Here is an 18,491-nt window from a genome sequence, read left to right as displayed (position 1 = left end):
TCCCTAAAAGAGACCCATCAAGTGAGAGTCCTCGCCCTCTCTCAAGCACACCAACAAATACGGAACGAGACAGGCATCCTTACTAAAATGCGAGTTCAACAAATGCATTCTTCTAGTACGTAATCAACACCCATTAATAAGTAAGTAAACCCTACACACTTCCCTAGCCGGAACTTTGTTTAAAAGGATTAACTGGAAAAAAAAAAAAACATTTTAGGAGTCAGAATCATACATTTCCGGTTCTATAATTTGATGCGAACGAGCTTAAGCCGGGGAGACACCGAAGCCCCTTACCTGGGTGAGAAGCACGAACTGGGCGAACTGCCACGGCAGCATGAAGAACACGTTGGAAACGCACAGGGCGACCAAGCTGCCTCGGTAAAGTTTCGTGGCCCTTGAGAAGACAGACACAAGTCACTCGGTTGAACCACGAAATATTCCAGCGTGGCTCCGACCTGCTGCAAATCAGAATCTCTCGACGTGATCTGGTCACACCATAAACCGGACAAAATGAACCGAGGGGTCAGAAATCACACCGCGTGACACTCGCTTCGGTAACTTTCTATGAAAATTACCCGTTATTACTGTAAAAACAAACGAAGCCTGACAAAGTGCGGGGGCCTGGGCTGGCGTATCCGCTGAATTTTGTCTAACTCTATCCTGGCAGATTCCTGTGGACAGATGTCTGAAACACCACTGCAGAGTCTGCGGCTGCGCAGGATTCCGCACACACGCCTGGCGCGGATTCCGTACGCACGTCCGGCGCAGGATTCCGCACGCACACCTGGCGCGGATTCCGCACGCACGTCCGGCGCAGAATTCCGCACGCACATCCGGCGCAGATTCCGTGCAGGCAAGTCCTGCACGGATTCTGCGCACACGTCTGGCGCGGATTCCGCACGCACGCCTGGCGCAGATTCCGCACACTCGTCTGCGCGGATTCACACCAAGCAGGTGACGAGGCCCTGGGATGTGGGGTGCAAGCGGGTCCTGCCCAGGCAGGACACAGACAGGACAAGAGGACCCAAAGGCGGGGGTCACTCCGAGACACCTTACAGATGCCTCACTTTGGTCCAACTTGGAATTTAGGGGATTTTGAGGAGGGTGCGGTGCTTTTATGTTTCACGTTACTTTTAAGTACTACCTTCCCCCTAAATCAGCGAGCCAGTGCAAAGCCTCCAACATACCTAATGTCTTTGCAACAGGAAGTGTGCATGTGAACGTCCTGAGACCACAAGGTGAGCTCCTCGGACCGTGTGACGGACCGTGGGATGCACAGATGCTCTGAGAGTCTGTCTTTATTTCCGGAAGTGTTCCTTCTCCCAAGGACACGCCTTGTGCTGTTCTAGTGCCCACCCTATCATGCCCCTAAATCGAGCAGTTTTAAATTCCAGTTACAAAATTAACTTGTTAGATAAGAACCAGCAACGTTTAATAGAGTACAGTGGAAAAAATAGGCTGTCATCCTACATAGTAAGGGTTGCACGCCATGAAACTGTCTGGGCTGTGTGTGGATAGTCGTAAATGGGTGTACAGGGTCACAATGAAAAACGTACTTCTTCTTTCTTGTAGAGCAGGGGTGTCACACTCATTTTCACCAGGGGCTGCATCAGCCTCACAGCTGCCCTCAAAGGGCGGAATGTAATTTCAGCTCCTTAACTGTTAAGGAGTAGTTACATCTGTACAGTCCTAAAATTATTTCAGCCCCCTGACAGCAACCGTGAGGCTGAAGTGGCCCCCAGTGGAAACGAGTTTGACAGCCCTGCTGTAGGTCACAGTCAGAAAGCTGAAAGCCAGTCTAAAACAGCCTTTTCCCACTACTTTCGAATACTGAATGTGACTTTCACTTCATGGGTAATGAGAGGCAAAGGAACAAATAGAAAGCCAAGGAAGTCCAGCAGGCAGTGGCTCGATGCAGCACCGAGCAAGGGCAGCAGAAGTGGGGACGGAGGTGCGGCCACAGGCAACCAAGTGCGAGCTAGGACTGGCTGGTATGAGGTGACTTATGCAAAACTGAACTTCTAAAAATATTTGAAGTTCAAAGCTGGACAAAACGAGTATGCTAGGGCAAAATATCTTCCTAACCTTATTTATAAATGACTCCCAGCATTAGGGACAGGCTGTCCCTGCTGTGCAACAGTGTCCCCAGGAGCTGCAGCCACGCCAGCAGTCCCCCTTCTTCCGGGCTCATCCGTGCTGTCCACTCCCCACCCCAGGAAATGTCGATATGGGGCGGGGGCGGGGGGCTGAACTAAACAATGTGGCTGTGCCACCAGAGCAGACAGGGTTCGGTGAGAAGGACGAAGTGCCAGAAGACTCGGCTGACCCACAGGGCTGAGGGCGCCATCCCTCGGAAGACAGGCAGGAGGTGGCCGCACCCCCAGGAGAGGACGGGGTGATCTGCCTGCAACGCAGCTGTTGCTACAGGGAAGGGACAGCAGCCACCAGAGTCCACACCAACGGGAAAACCTAAAACTGTTCTGCAAAAACCAACAGGAAAGACAGGAAGGAGCAGGTGACAAGGGGATGTGACAATGACCAGGCGGCTGAAGAACAGGAGAAAGAGCTGGCACAGAAGCACCCGGAGAACAAGACGGAAGAACCTACCAGAAGGCAGCCCCTGCAGCCCGGGAAGAGGGGAAGGGGCAGCCCCACTGTGCCTGGGAAAGAGTGGCCTCTAAACAGGCCCGCGTCCTAATCCCTGGACACTGCGCAGGTCACCTTACCCGGCAAAGGGGAGTGAAGGTTACCCATCAGGTGACCTCCAGGATAGGGAGATTAGCCCGGATTACCCAGGCGGATTATCCATATTATCCCAGATCATCCCGGATTACCACAGGGGTCCTAGAAGGCACAAAAGGCTGGAGGGAACTGAGGAGAGGAGGACTCAACCTGCAGTGGCCGGTCCTAAAGACAGACGGGGCCACAGGCCAGGGAATGCACACAGCCTCGAGAAGTCAGGTCAAGGGCACTGGTTGGCCCCTTGAACCTTGGGAAGGAGCGCAGCCCTGCTGGCACCTGGAGTTTAGGCTCCCCGACCTCCAGGACTGCGAGAGGTAAGGCGGTAAATCTAAGGCTGTGGCGGTTTGTTGAGTGGCCCTAGGGACCTGGCAGGACCTCCTGCAGCACATCCCCGGGTGGATGAAAGGGAGCAGGGCTGGCAGGCGAGCAGCTCCATCCACGGCTGCCAGCTCAGGGCGCTCAGTGAGGCAGGAGTGTGGGAGGAAGCAAAGGTTTGGCATCACTGGATTTAAGACAGAAGCAGAGGCGGAAGAAAATCAGGAATTAGAGACTTATGGGCAGTTCCTGCATCAGCTGGAGAAGCAAGACAAGGTCAAGGGTGTGGCTGCCTCCCAGGCTGCTGAGAAGGAAACTCCCGTCCAGGTGCCTTGGGGCCAAAGATAAGGAATTCACAGGTTTCCTTATATGACGACGCTAAACTAAAGAAGCTTTAAATCCCGTAATAAAAGGCATCCAAGAGAGAGCCTTCAGGCTGGAGTTGCAGGGACTTTAAGAGCTGAAAGGGAGGCAGCCAAAGGCCTATCCAAAAACCGAGGAAGAGACAAAGCCACCTCCCAGCTCTGCTCCTGCTGACCTTTTCACTGGTGACTCAGAGCGTCCAAAGTGACAGGCCTCAGCCGTGCCCCCCGTGTTCCTCAGATCACAGAAGGGACTTCTTAGTCCAAGCCATCTTCAGATTCCCACCACACTCCGTTCCGTTTTTCCATGGGCCCCTCCTGGTGCATTTTCACCCTAGAGCGGAGGCAGCGCCCTCTACACTCAGTATTTGTGGGCAGGAAGGTGGAACACTGTTCTCGGTCCTTCTCCCCACCTGGGTGGGGCTGGAATCTCTGTGCGTCTCTAGCTGAAGGCCAGAGGACCAGCGCCCGATCCCATACTGCATTTTCAGCAGGAATTCTCCTAGCAGACTTTGGGCCTATGAGTGGTGTCTCCTGCCTCTGACCCGCAGGGGTGCTAACCACATGGAGGGCAGAGAGGTGCACATGGTCCTGTACCTGGGCACGGCTGTTCTGCGACCCACTCTTAGCCCCAAAGGACCCTCTGCTGCCCCCAACTTTCCCCTTCTTTCTGCCTGTTTTTTGGGAGGCTGTGCTGGTGGCAAAACAAGCGGGACGGGTTTGCTGCTCCACGGGGGGGGTCTGCAGACCACGGAGAAAGAGGAAGGAGACTGGAAGGCAGGCTAAGGAAATGTCTTTGATAGTAAGTATTTTGACATTATATACTTAAAATAACTCTATGAATTCAACCTAACATCAACATGATCTTAGTTACGTTATTACATTGTTTTTATTGTGGAGGCTTATAAATCCTAGCTCAAGTTACTCAAGGCAACAGAAACCAAGGGGAGGGGGAGTTACCTGAGAATGTGAGTGACGAGCAACATCTGCAGGACGAGGAACGGGTACGAGAAGCTCTCACGGAGAGGCGGCGTCCACATCACGCGGGTGCACTGGGGAGGAATCACAGCGGACGGCAGAGTCGCTAACTTTGTTAAGTAAGGCGTGCCACGTGAGAGCTGCTATTTACGTGGACAGAGAGCAGTCTCCCGCACGTAATTTAAATGGCGTGTTGTCAGACAAGCCACGGATCTCTACCCACAGCAACGCTGGGGAGTGAGACACTGGCGAGAGGGAGACGCTCAGCACACGGACCCCAAGAGATGCGGACGGCGTGAACTGCCGACAGCCCAGCACCGAAAACTCCGGCGACAGCCTCACAGGACAGTGGGGAAAGGGCCAGCTGGCAGATGCTCTGCCAAAATGAAAGTCATCTCATTTGAACTGGTTGTGTAAATCGACATCGTTTGTCTTCTTTCACATGAATTTCAGCAAAACTATAGCTGAGACTGCAGAACTCTTTGCGGTCATCAGTGTGAGTGTTTCCACCCAAAGGCTGCTGAGAAGGAGTGCTCCAGCACTGTTTTTATTCCTCTTGGCCCGAGCTACCCTGGGCTGCAGAGTATTTAAAAGTGCCAGAGAGGATCCAATAAAACAACAGACGTCCTAAAATAGTCAAGTACCGATCTTTCTGAGAGTTTACTTCACACTTAATTACAACATGTACTGCCCCGGCTGTCACACTCAAGCATTCCTCTGCATGCACACTAAATATCCCAACAAGTCCATCTTTCCATTTTAAAACCCTGCACTGGAGTAAATACAAAAGCCAGATATTACTACTACTAAGTCAGTCACTCCAGAAGAAATCATTACGTCTTTCAAGTCAAGCAGGGTTCCTTTGAAGACGATACAGCATCATAATCAAGAGGTAAATTCTAGTCAACAGCATTAGTTTCCCTACCTAAGCATATCCCTACCTGAGCGTTGCACGTGTTCAGAGAAGTTTGGAGAGGTTGCTGGTTAGTCAGAAAGTTCAGCATCCTCTCCCTGCTTAACAAACCTGAGCCAAACACTCAACCATTCAGTGCTTCCACTTCAGTGCACAACAGAATGATACTGTTGACTGCCTGTCGACCACACGAGAACACTATAGGGACTGATGAGACTGTTTCGAAGTGTTCTGAGAATCTCTTTCCAGATCTTATGTAAATGATGTAACTACGTCAATAAGTAATTAGAAACAGGTACATTTACTTGTATATTTTTATCTCAGTTCAGTTCCAAAATATTTAAGAAACTAACACGGGACAGAAAAATACGTTACGTGTAATAAAAGGGATAACTAGCTATGTCTGTAAAGCCACCCTTTTATATGCAGGGTCCAGCAGAAGTAACGCCTGCGTGGGAGTGGTCGGTAGGGTAATGATATGGGTATGATAATTTACAGTTTTGATTTGAGCATTTCACCTAAACTGTTATATGGTGTGCTTGAGGGTGATATTGTTATGTTACAGAATTATATGCTTATGATTTTGTAATAAAAGACTTTGTAATAAAAAGGGATGTTATTTGTGCCAGACCCTGTACTTTGAATTATTCAGTTTAAAAAACGTAGGAATTTTCTTCTTCATATGTGTATACCTTTGTGTCTGCGAACATGGCTTATAGAAAACACTGTTAGGACTGACAACAATTTTTAAAATCTCGTCGTGAAAAAGCAAAACAAACCTATTTTACCTATAATAAATTTCTAACATTCAAAATTGGGGAAAAGTATTTAGTTTTTTTTTTAAATGTACTGATCTAGATGCTTCTCAGTCAGCGCCGTGCATGCTACACACCCCAGCTTATCGAGAGGAAACATTCTGAAGACGGAACAAACCACAAACTTACACCTGAGCCGTAACCCTGGACAGGAACAGGACCACCATTTTTTGAAAAACCTAGATAAGTGAAAACCTCTGCATGACTTTATCATGAAATGTATAACCTCTAAGCAATGAATAGCTCTCCTAGTGCATTTTCGCATGTTTCACATTTAAGCTTCTGTTTTAAATAATCGGGTTGTTTTATATTATGTATTTTGTAGTTCTTTTGTTCAGGCAAAATTTTTCCTATGTAAAATCACCTAAGAGAAAGATTATTTTTAAAAGTATGTCATATGTTCTCTTAGACTCAAGTCCAGAGCAAGCCCAATAATGGAAATAGAACTTAAGAGCAAGTAACAGTTCGCGACTGTTTTCCGGCACACAAACCACGGACTCCCAGGATGCAGTGAAAACAGCTCTTCCAGAAAGACGGGCGCTGACCGGTAAGCACCCAGCGGTTCCAGGGGGCAGAGCCCCGGTGCCGCAACCAAGCCCACTGCCTGCGTGAACGAGCAGGTGCTACAAGAGTAGGCGCTTCTCCCTACATAAAAAGTAGACACTTATTATATGTCCTAGGCAACACTTTTAAAAGTCAGAAAAATACAGGGTCTGAAAATCTCACAATCTGAAAAACAAAATGAATACAAAATTATAATAGTTTTCAGTTACTTGAGTTCTCACCATTACGACACACAAAACTTCAATTTATGCTCCCAATTTTAATATACGTCATGACCCAAAATGGTCATTTTTCTGCTCTAAGCTAGTTACTGATGCGAGTACAATTATCCACCTGTTTCAGTAAAACCAAAATTCAAATCACCCCGAGTTTACCTTTTCCTAAGTAGAAGGTGATAACTAAGCATGTATAAATATACCAAGTAGATGGAAAATACGTGTAAAATCCATCGACCTGAAAAACGACCCGGACGGTGGGAATCCCACCGCTGAACACTAAGGACTCTGTACCGAACGCTGTCCGTGCTGCGCGCGTCACCACCGCGAGAAAAGCAACATCGGGGATGAACAGCTTCTGACACCAAGGGCAAGACAGTGGACCTTTCTGCTCCCAGTCTTTAAACCTGCATCCAGTTTATGGGGGAGCCACCGGTAAGTAAAGTCACACGGGTTTTCAGGGTCCCTCCGCCACTGCCGCCCGGGCACGCTCGCGGCCCCTGCTTCCAGCGCCGGATGGGCACCTCCCGCTCCTCGATCCCCTGACGGCATCGGTGCTCCTTGCTCTGCGGTCCGCACTGCGACACTGGGCAGCATCCACAGTCAGAAAGAGCCAAATAATCCCTTTTTAAAATTTTCCCACTCAAAACTCATGCCAAACCAACTAATGGATGTTATACTGCAACCATCTGTCAAGTGCTCTAACCTAGAAGATCACCGTAGTTTTAAATTTCTGTGATCCTGAATATTCTGCATGTGTTATTAGTTCAACATCCTTTAGCTGTTCATCCCACTGAACAGTTAAAAAGTTCAATCTTGACCCCGCTGCTCTCAGAGCTTCGGAACACGCACACATTCCCAGACCGCAGACACTGAGTGTGCCAACACATGGAGCAGCTGACCTTCACCTCTCCGTGACACAAAACTCACTTCACCTGGAAGGACACTGGGCAGATCTGTTACTAGAAATCCAACTGCAACTCTGACTCAGCGAAAGGGTCTCACGGGCTCCGTGAGCGTCCAGCAGCCGGCAGTCTGGACTAAGTCGCAGCAACAGCACACACCGACCGTCACACGGCGGTTACCGTGCGCCAGGCACGGCTCCAGTCCTGTGCACACCCGAGTCCACCTACTGTCCCCCACGATCCCGCGACTGGGTGACGTCCTTATGCCCACTTACGAAGAGAAAATTAAGGCAAGAAAAATTAAAGGAGTTGTCCGGGTCACATGGCCACTAAATGGCAGAGGCCGGATTTGAACACAGGTAGGCTGGGCCCAGAGCCTGCTCTCTCCGGCACCGTCTCCTCAGAAAGCCCTTCGGTGCATGCAAGCGTGTGACTATAATAAAACAGTCTACACAGGACACGTAAAAGTGTATCGAGTGTAGTATAAATTCATTAACATAGACATGTAAAATACAGCTCTTACAACAAAAAGTTATCTCCACCAGGTAAATTAGCCCCATCCATGCAGTTTTAAATCACACAGAGCCCTGCCACAGACCCACTGCTGCTTCAGGTCACTGAGAGAGGTTATCACATAAAATACATCATGATCATGAAAAGTTAACTAAAATAAAAGCTAGTGTTTAAAGTCTGCATCAAAATAAGACCAAACATTTAAAGAATGCTACCAGAGTTTAAAGAAATTAAATTTTAAAAAGAAACCTACGCTTCCATTAGAAAAAGCTCCTAAAAATTGAAAAAATACTGGACTATCACAGAATGACCCTGTATTTCCAGAAGGAGCCCCACCCCCCCACCGCACGCGCCCCCCCCCCCAGTCTGGAAGACGAGCCCAGGCCGACCACCTACCTCCCCGTGGTTGAAGAAGAAGCACAGCACGGTGACCAGGCCTCCCAGGCGGCTGCCGCTGCAAGAGAGGGGAGAGGGAGAGAGGGGAGACGGGGCTCAGACGGCGGAAGGGCAGGCCTGGCCTCATCAGCCTGGAGACAGCAGGACGGCCCCCAGCACAACAGAGACTTCAGCCGCGCCAGAACTCCCCCACCTTGCTTATTTACAAAGTAACTTCTTTCCTCTAAAGGACTGTTAGTCAAAAAAAAGTTTCATTTTTAAAAAGTCATTCCCATCTTCAAAATGTCCAGACAGGGAGGGAGGACAGGAGAGGGCTTTGCAGCCACAAAGTTGGAAAACGCCTCACCTCATCCCCAAGCCACTGTTCTTCAGAATGTGCTCGGGGAACAGCAGTTCACAGAAGAGGTTTTATCTTTCAATTGTTTTCAAAATGCAACACAAGCGTCAGCACAGCTGAAATGCTCTTTTTCCTTCAATTCTGCATCTCCAGTCTTGTCCTCGAAGGGCTTCCCACCTCAAAGTCACGGGTTCTACCACCACACAGGCGATGGCAGGGCACCCCCCGTGACTGCGGACAGCCTGGCCAGCTACCCGGGGAGGCAGACTTTCTGGGACACGCGAATGCTCCGCTTGAAGCCGCAGGGAGCGCACCGAGGCACAGCGGCTGTGGAAGGATGGGGCCCCCAGCACTCCCCTCCCTGCCCTCCGCCCTTCGAGACGGCCGCAGGGGTCACTTTAGTTCGCTGAACAGAAAAGATGTCCTAGCCAGAATACTTGAAACTGATCTTTCCCCCATTACAGTTGATCGGTTACTATTTCAGCACTCCCTAGCGGTTTAAAGGACTTTCTTCTGCAATCTCGTCGCCAACTGTCAGGACACAGGAGAGCCTCGAGGGGGCAGGTGCTGCAGACGCTCGGCGCCCGCCACACACCCACCGCGGCTGCTCGCGGCCTCGCTCGCCTCTTGAGCCCCGGTTTCGTCAGGAATGAAGTAAGGGGATAGTAATGTAAAAGAACTTCAAGATACTTGTCAGTTCTGACACTTAGTAATTTTACAATTTTCTTTTTTCCTTTTTTACATCCTTCAGCGACATGGATTCAAAGCAATCATCGCATTTTTGTGGCTTCATTAATCATTTGGGGTTTCCCTCTATTTACTGAGGAATGATAAGACATGCACAGTTCAACACTCAAAGAGAAAAAAAGCAATCACAGTTCATTCTAAACAATTTTTAAATAACCCTAGGAGTTCGTTTTCTCGCTGAGTAAATGCTTACGAAAGAGCGCGCGCAGAGAACCACCTGGGGGTCCCTGGGTGGGGAGCCCAGTCTCCGGCCCCAGACCACCTGCTGGCCGGGCAGCGGTGCCCCCCCACCCCACGGGCCGGCTGGGGGCACAGCGCCTGCCCCCAACCCTGCGGGCAGGGACACGCGGGGGCACTGAGGAAAGAGACAGACAGTGAAGGCGAACAAGAGGACAGCAGCGAGGAAGGGCGAGAAAAGTTTTCAGCTCAGCCCTTCCAGTCTGGTACAAGCAACTAATCACTAATCAATACTCTAATTTAATCTTTGTCTGCCGGGGCCAAGAACCAGAGGGTTTTGTTTACTGGACTGTGAACATCCCAGTTCTTCGATGCAGCCGCCTCGGTGTCTAGGCCTGAGCCCTGCCTGTGGCGGGGAGTCGATGGAAACATGGAAGGAGACACAAAAATCGATCCGATCCAAAGACTGCGGGCATCCCACTCAGACGTGCAGGCAGACACAGCTCGCCTTCCTGTCATCGCGACCCCTGACCCTTGGCCACTGGCCCAGACGGGGCTCCTGCTCATCATCGGCGCCCCGTGTTCAGTGGGGTCTCTGCTGTGACCCCTCCAGACCCCTCCAGACCACCCCCCCCCATGCCCTCGGAACCTTCCATCCACGGGGACCCACTTCCTTCCCTCATGACCCACCCGGATGCCGCCCTCTCCCCTGGCCTGGAAAGCTTGCTCTCCTCTGGGAAGATGCTCCCAACCAGAGGGGACCAGACGTGCTCTCCTCTGAGAAGGTGGGCCCGAGGGGAGGCGACACCCCGACCGCCTCCCGCAGACCCTGCTCCGGCCCGTGGCCGAGCCCTGCTGCCTGTGTGGAAGCGCAGGGAGGCCAGAGCTGCTCTCAGGAAAGAAACCAGCAGGTTTCACGACTAGTCGGATGAGGCTGTGACTAAAGAGGAAAGTCGTGGGTGTATCACAGGGTTCAGACTTGGGCAGCAAACAGGGTAGTTCAGTGTCATCTGCTGATACAGTGACATAAAAAGGGGGCCGGTTCTAGAGAAAAGTTGACAATATTTTCAGCCAATAACTTTCATCAATTTATGTGTGCTAAAGAGAAATACTTGGCTTTTACATATTCATCTACAACTGTTGGACCAAACGACGAGATGTGCCAACAAGCCGGCTGACGGAACACTCTGAAAGCCACCGGGATGGAAGCGGCTGAGCCGGCGCAGCCCACGGCCTGCTGCAGACGCACCCGCGGCCCAGAGGCGGCCTGCGCGCACAGCGGAGGCTGGGCTTTTTACATGGAGAGCAAAACGACGTCCACTAAAACAATGGAGACAAAACTGGCAGAAAGAATGTAAAATTCAGCTTTTCCTTAAAACAGGTGGGGTACGGGAGGAGAGTAAAAAATTGATATGAAAAGCTGCTCTATTCTGCCAAAGAGCCTAACAAGAATCCTGAGTCCCTTCGTAGGTAACTCGGGCTGGACCAGGAAAGCTGGTTGTATTCACCGTGACGCTTCACTTCAGAATAGGAAGGGGCACGTTGAGCAAAATTTAAAGGGAGGTTTGACATACAGACTAATCCTCTCCTCTGGGCCCTCATGGCCTCTGGAACAGATCTAGAAATAAAGTAGTTTTAAAAAATTCTTTCCCGTATCAAAGAGACTATGAAGCTGCAGTGACCAGAGAAGACACCAGAGAAAAACAGACTCCGAAGAGGAATGCACTCTGCTCTCTGACCAGCTGGTGCCCCGTGTAGAAGGAAAGGCACTTTCTGATGACTTGTTCCATCTACAAAAGGATGGCCAGCTTCTACCCCCAGAGCCGGGAAGCAATGGAGAACTGAGTGGAGACGCACAGAGGAAGGTAAACACTGAAAACAGGAGGAAAAGAGCCGAAACAGGGCGAGTGGCCGCAGAGATACGAAGCAGCAGGCGTTGCACGTGGAGTGCATTCAGAAAGGTCACTGAACGGCCTTCTCCAACAGCTGTCTCAGCACGACACAGGGAGAGGAGGAGGGGCGGGGCGTGCAGGACCTGCCCCACGGCTGCACTCAGAGGCCGGACGGTCGCTGGGCCCAGGTGCCTTCTGCACCGAGGAGGCCAGAACCGGATGTGCCTCCTCCACTCTCTGCTGTCTGCTGGGAAACGAGAGAGCCACAAGAGGAGGGGCGCCTGGGCCCCCCCACAATGGAACTTACGGTCCGATCTCTCAGAAAACCCACAGGGCAGTGGGTCTGGTGCACCTCGCAACCCTCTGACCACCTCTTACGAGCTAGGGCGATCTGAAACATACCTGTCAGGTCAGGTGAAGGAGCACCTACCTACCTGGCTGTGGGGACACTGTCGATGTGGAGACGCGGACACGCAGGTTCAAGGAGACCAGGGCAGGTGGGGGGGGGGGGGGTGGTGACAGGGACATGGAAGAGGCAGAAGAAAACCGCAAGTTCAAAGTTCACTGGAAGCGCTGCCCCCTCCCAGAAGGCACAATAGAACACAATGGACAAAACATTCAAACGCAGGGGTTTGAGAAAAGCGGAGACAGAGGAGAAGAGAAAGTCGACAAAGGACAAAGCCAGAAGAAGTCTCCCCCACAGGGAGGAAGGCAGGCGCCCTGGCGGACGGAGCCCGGTGTCTGAGGACAGGAAGGGAGCAGTGTCTGCCACATGGTGGCCGCCAGGACACGGAGGAGAAGCAGGAGAGCCTGACAGATGCTCAAGGGGAACGCAGGCCCGCACCCGAAGGGGTCCACGCAGGACGGGGCCTGACCTTTGCACAGCTCTCCTGAACCTCCGAAGACACGGTCTCTGTGGAGCAAGCTCCGAGGGAAAAGACTACTCCAAGGGAAACCAGCGAACCCAGTCACACCAGTAATCAAGCACGAAAGAAAAACACGTGTCCAACATGCACGCACCTATTTTTAAACTCCTCCCACGTCCTCCTCCTTGGACACTGCCTGAGGATGGGACCCTCCAAAACGAAGGAGTGAGCAAGGGAGAAGCCCACATAGGACCAGCCAGCGGTGACCCCGACACAGAAGGGAAGCGAGGGGAGCTCTCCAGATGGGGGGGCCACACGTCCCAGCACGGCGGGGCCCACCGGCCAACCTGGGGTGGGAGCCGGGGACAGGGGGCCCAGGAGGGAGGCCCCAGGGCTGAGGGGGAAGAAAGAGGTGACATGATGGGTTTCACACACTTGCCAAAGTGTTTTACAGTTCAACTGTAGAGTTGGAGTGAACCGGTATGTAGAAAACGAAGAAAAACAAAACACTGGGCAATTATTAACCACACGAAAGAGCGGCTACCAGGTGGGCGTGTATTTACCCTTGACTCAGCACTGAGCCACATGCAGATCGTCACACCGACGTACACCTGGGCCACTGGCTGACACGTTAGACGCTCCGCGGCTTCGGAGACCTCGGAGCGAGTTTTCTCGGCAAAGGGACGGCCGGGCAACGGGGACATGTGAGGCAAGGGACCGCCGGTTCGCTCCACCACAAAAAGCCAGATAATTCCAAAGTCACACACGTGCACACAGAATGATGACCCTTGATTTAAAAACATCCTCGTAAGGGTCACACCAGCTGCAGGACACAGTCATCGGAAGAACGTTACTCAGTGAGCTGATTTGGGGACCTACTGGTATTTGTCGGAGAGCTATGAGGGGAAAAAAATCATGAAAATATTTCAGGTAGCATTAGAAACAGATGTTCTTCTTCACTGAAATAAAAGTGTACTTTATTAATTTGGGTGTAAGAACTATTAGACAAGAAATTTGTCAAAAACAAAGAAAAAGGCTGAAAACCTGCCAAATCATTCAAAACGTCCACATCGGGCGCAGTTCAGCACGGAGGAGGCCGAACCGGGGACAGACGTGTGATCACAAACAGAGACACACACTGGGCTGCCTCTCGTTCCAACTTGTACAGCAGCAGGGAAATGACTCTGAGGAGCGTTCACAGGTGAGGCAACTATTAGAACGATCATCACATTAAATGCATTATGAGAACAGAAATGGAGTCAGACAGGACCCCGGTAAATGGCAACACGGGAGCCAGAAGATGCCGACACCGCAAACTGAACTAAACGACGCCCGCAGACGGGTCAGCCTAAGAGCAGCAAGCCCCGGCCAGCTCGGGGTCGCTGGGAAGCGAGCTGCTCCGGAAAAGAGTGTAACTGTAACGAACGTCTGGATCCTTGCGAGGACCCTGTTCCTCAAAATACCTGTATGAAACTTTTCCATGAAATATAAACACTACCGCCTTTGGAAATGGAATAAACAGCTTTTTCTTCACGATTCGGTGTCTTTAAATACGCAGTAGCTGGAGCTGCAGACAGCCGAACCACTGCTGGGAAGAGGTGCGAGCGCACTCCCAGAGGCGGCAGAGGGCGGCGGCCGCAGGTGCTCACACTGCAGCCTGCGCTCCAACCCCACCTCTGCGGCCAGCGCACAAGACCTGCCTGACCTCAGGAGAGTTCTTCCACGCCCCGGTGCCTCGGTTTCCTCATCTGTAAAACGGTGAACCTACCTCATAGGGCTGACCCTAAGGGTTAAATAAGTGGATGATGGTAAAGAGCTCAGACTAGAGCTGGGTACACAGTAAGTGCTGTAATGTGATTCTTCCATAAACAACCAGCTCTAAATAAAGGGTGGAGTCTGCAGAGGAAAGGCAGATGAGTCCCTTGGAAAAATATCTGCTACAAGGGTAAATGCCCATAAAGTTTATGTCATAGATAAGATATTATTATTACTGTGCCTTTCCTATAGGGCGACCATAAGCCAAGTTTTCCTTTTCCATAATTTATTCACTTCATTCTATTCAACAGTATTTTCTGAGGGCAAGCATTCTCCCATCTCCTTGCAAGTGTTGCCTTATCCATTCTCCCACAGAAGACTCCTAACTCATTTAGGTCTTCTCCTTCCTACCTAATCACCTCTTAACAATTCTCCTATGTGTGTGTAACTCCCATCGCACTGACCCTGACAGACGTCTCACCCCCCTGTGACGACCCTGAAAGACCTCTGTCACAGTGTATGTATTTTTATAAGGCAAAGGCAAACCAAAGAACTGGCAGTAACTCTTCCTTCCCACGTCATTTATTCAAATTACAGAAGAACTCGGCGCTAACAGCTTCCACCCACAATGCAGAGCTCCCACCACGCTCCCCGGCCCCGCAGTCCCACTGCTGGCGGCCCCGCCCAGCCAGACAGGCGCGGACACTCCGCAGCAGGGCCTGCGCCTCCAGCCTTGGAAATGACCGTTGTAAAAGGCGCCTCGGAAAATGATACTGAATGATGACTTTAATAAACACATAGAAATTCTTCTTGCCATGAAAAAAAGTAGCGCCACTACAACAGACGAGCCACTCAGCAGTAACGTCGTGTCCCGTATTTTAACTTCTCTTACTTAACGCCTCATCCCCCCACGTAATGAAGCTCTCCGCGAGACGGATGAGCACGCTCGGCACACAGGACAAATGCCCCGTCTGTGTGCCTTTGCTCCTCGCGCCCCCGGGCACGGCAGCCCTGTTCTCCCCGGCCCAGCCTCCTCTCCCGGTCACCACGCACTTCTGGGTAAGCTGTCTTGTTTCAAACATAAAATCTTTCACATCTTTTTTTAAGATGTATTTATTTTTAGAGAGAGGGGAGAGGAGGAAGAAAGACAGGGAGAGAAACATCAGTGTGTGGTTGCCTCTCATGTACCCCGCCACTGGGAACCTGGCCCCATAATCCAGGCCTGTGCCCTGACTGGGGATTGAACCTGTGACCCTCTGGTTCGCAGGCCGGTGCTCAATCTACTGAGCCACACTAGCCAGGGCATTCACATCTTTTAATCATGCATTTTCATTTCAGTCTCCCCCAATTAAGTAATGAAAAGAACTTTCTCAGAAATAAGTCACAAATATTAGCATCAGAGTATCCAATCTATATGCAAATATATTCTCAGTTGATCTAATAGCTACCTCATTTAATAAATATCTATGAAGGAACAGCTATCTACTCAGATGCTAAGAACTCAATAGGTACTAAAATGAAAATGCCACACTTCCAAAGCAAAGACGAGAATGGGGGAATAGCAGATTCAAACTCATTAACACAAACTGAAAACCATACATACATACCCATGCTCGTACAAAGAATCAGTAAGCAGTAAAACAAAAATTCTAAGGATACTCTCATGGTAAAATACTTCATCAAGTACACAATTTGGAGAATTGTGAAGAGAGAGAGAGAAAGAAATAGAAAACCACTTAGAAAATCTGTTAATCTTTAGTTTTAGGAATGTTGCTTAATTACAAAGTAAATAGGGTCAGATAGTAAATACCTGCATAAAAGATATTTTTATTTTAGCCCGGACTGGTGTGGCTCAGTGGACTGAGTGGGGGCCTGGGAACCAAAGGGTCGCTGGTTCGATTCCCAGTCAGGGCACATGCCTGGGTTGCAGGCCAAGTCCCCAGTAGGGGGCACTTGAGAGGCAACCACATATTGATGTTTCTCTCCCTTTCTTCCTCCCTTCCCCTCTCTCTAAAAATTAAAAAAAAAAAAAAAAGAAATCTTAAAAAAAATTTTAAAGATATTTTTACTTTAATATTAGCAAAGAGCCATTAACACCATTTGATCATGAGTGGTCCTTTCCCTTATATTTTATGTAATATATATTGTTTATGTTCAAATGCCTATGGACTACCTAAAATGTATCAAACATGCCCACCATGTTCTACTTAAGCCTTTAAAATTATTCTCACTTTTACTGGCCATGACAATGGTGAAATCATCCAAATGGGGAGTACTTTTATATCTACAAGTAGATGGATTAGGAATGACACTGTTATAAAACTGAACCAAACTTTAATGATAATCCCACTATTTATATTACTCTAGCATACAGTAGTTCAAACACAGAAAAATATTCTCAGCCAACAGTCTTACCTTAAATATGTGCCATAAATGAAGAACAAGGCCATCATCAGTCCATTTAAAATAAAAATGACGGCAACATAAAAGCAAGCCGGATCTCCCAATCCTTTAAAAATAAACACAATGTATGTTTTAAAAACCACTTTATGTGAAAAGGCCCTCACTTGGAAGATGGCTGCCCGGTCCCCACCCACAGGACACGACCACAACACACAGATGACCGTGGCAGTGCGCGCGGCTCACAGCGGGGCTGCAGACTCACAGGCGCCCCTGCAGCACACGCGTGGGGCCCACACCCCGTCCTGAGCCGGGCGGGGCCTGCGACCACTTCCACGGTGGGCAGACGCCACACTCCGTGACTGCCCTGGCCGGGTCGTAAGAGGCCACTCGGTGTCCACGGGAGCTGAAAGGCCTCGGGGAAAGCCTGGCTGGCCTGAGACACACGCGGGACACACGCCTGCGCTGCATGGAAAGGGGACACGCAGGGGCCCCAGGTGGCAGTCCCAGGGAGCCCAGCCCTGTGGGCACAGAGGGTGAGCGAGGCAGCCCCCGGGCTATTCCGGCCGTCCAGCCACCTGCGTGGAGACACGGCCTCTGACCCCGGGAGGCCAGGCGGGCCCGCCACCCACCCACCCACCCACCCACCACGGACGAGGCCTCGTGCACAGAACGAGCGGCACGTGCCTTCGCAGCTTTCGATCGGGCTGAGTCCTTCTCCTCTGGTCACCGTCCAGCAGATCTTGGTTTGCACGCCGATCAAGTCCATTATTTTGGTGTAAACTCGGTACCAGCTGGCTAAGATTACCTAATTTTTAAAAAAGAGAGACAACAGGAGAAAAGACATGATCCTCAACAGTGTCCTTACTGGGACATTTTTAAGACACTTGGTAATTTACAGAATCTCCCCTCCGGTAGCATCACTTGGCACCTCGGAACCCTGGGAGGGTGGGCCTCGCAGCCCCCCACCCAGGCCCCACGATTCGTTCACCCACGGACAACAGCACAGTTCACCGGGGCACGTAAGATCTCCACTCTCGAAAGCTATAAACCTCGACTAGGAAACATAAAATAAGATGTGAACAAGTAGAAAGGTACTATGTCTTCCTGAATAGGTCTGATTTTTCGAGATGTGAATTCTCCCTCCAATTAATTCATAAACATAAAACAACACTAATCACAATCCCAAGTGCCCGCCCGGAACTGCTACCTGGAAGAACCACCACACGGAGACGAGGGGAGGGACGGTCCCCACCCACACCGAATGCGTCACTCACGAGGGAAACGGTGCGATCCTGGCACGAGAACAGCCGAACAGACCTGCGGGACCCCTGTGGCGGCGGTGGGCTGCCACCCACCCCTTAGGGCTGAGGCCCCCCAGGCCTCCACAGCCGGGGGGTGGGGCTGCCAGCCCTCCAGTGAGACCCTGTCTAGGAGCCCCCCTCTGCGAAAGGGTAAATTCGCTCAGCATCACCCACAGACAACGGCATCCTTTGAATGACTGACTAGTGGCAGGGCCCTTGCCTCCAGGACAGACAACTCTGCAGAGCCCTCCCCACTGCAGAGCTGAGGGGGCGGGGTCTGGCTGAGGCCTTTGCA

At 50.8% G+C, this 18,491-nt stretch overlaps 1 protein-coding gene across 3 annotated transcripts in view; it reads right to left on the bottom strand.

Moving 5' to 3' along the window:
* The window catches only part of DPY19L1 (dpy-19 like C-mannosyltransferase 1), a 66,087-nt gene that overhangs the window by 28,820 nt on the left and 18,776 nt on the right, over nt 1-18,491 (bottom strand). For all 3 annotated transcript variants that reach the window (XM_045827941.1, XM_045827942.1, XM_045827940.1), the window contains exons 5-9: nt 17,580-17,700; nt 16,908-17,001; nt 8,719-8,776; nt 4,380-4,471; nt 295-394 (exon numbers count right to left, since the gene is read on the bottom strand). In XM_045827941.1, coding sequence (XP_045683897.1) covers nt 295-394; nt 4,380-4,471; nt 8,719-8,776; nt 16,908-17,001; nt 17,580-17,700 — 465 coding nt within the window. The remainder of the gene's footprint in view (nt 1-294; nt 395-4,379; nt 4,472-8,718; nt 8,777-16,907; nt 17,002-17,579; nt 17,701-18,491) is intronic.

Source organism: Phyllostomus hastatus, unplaced genomic scaffold, assembly GCF_019186645.2.
Source record: "Phyllostomus hastatus isolate PE091 unplaced genomic scaffold, TTU_PhHast_1.1 phas_scaffold_78, whole genome shotgun sequence".
Lineage (NCBI taxonomy): Eukaryota > Metazoa > Chordata > Mammalia > Chiroptera > Phyllostomidae > Phyllostomus > Phyllostomus hastatus.
Note: the sequence above shows the minus strand (reverse complement) of the source record. Positions and strands in the feature narration are given on the sequence as shown.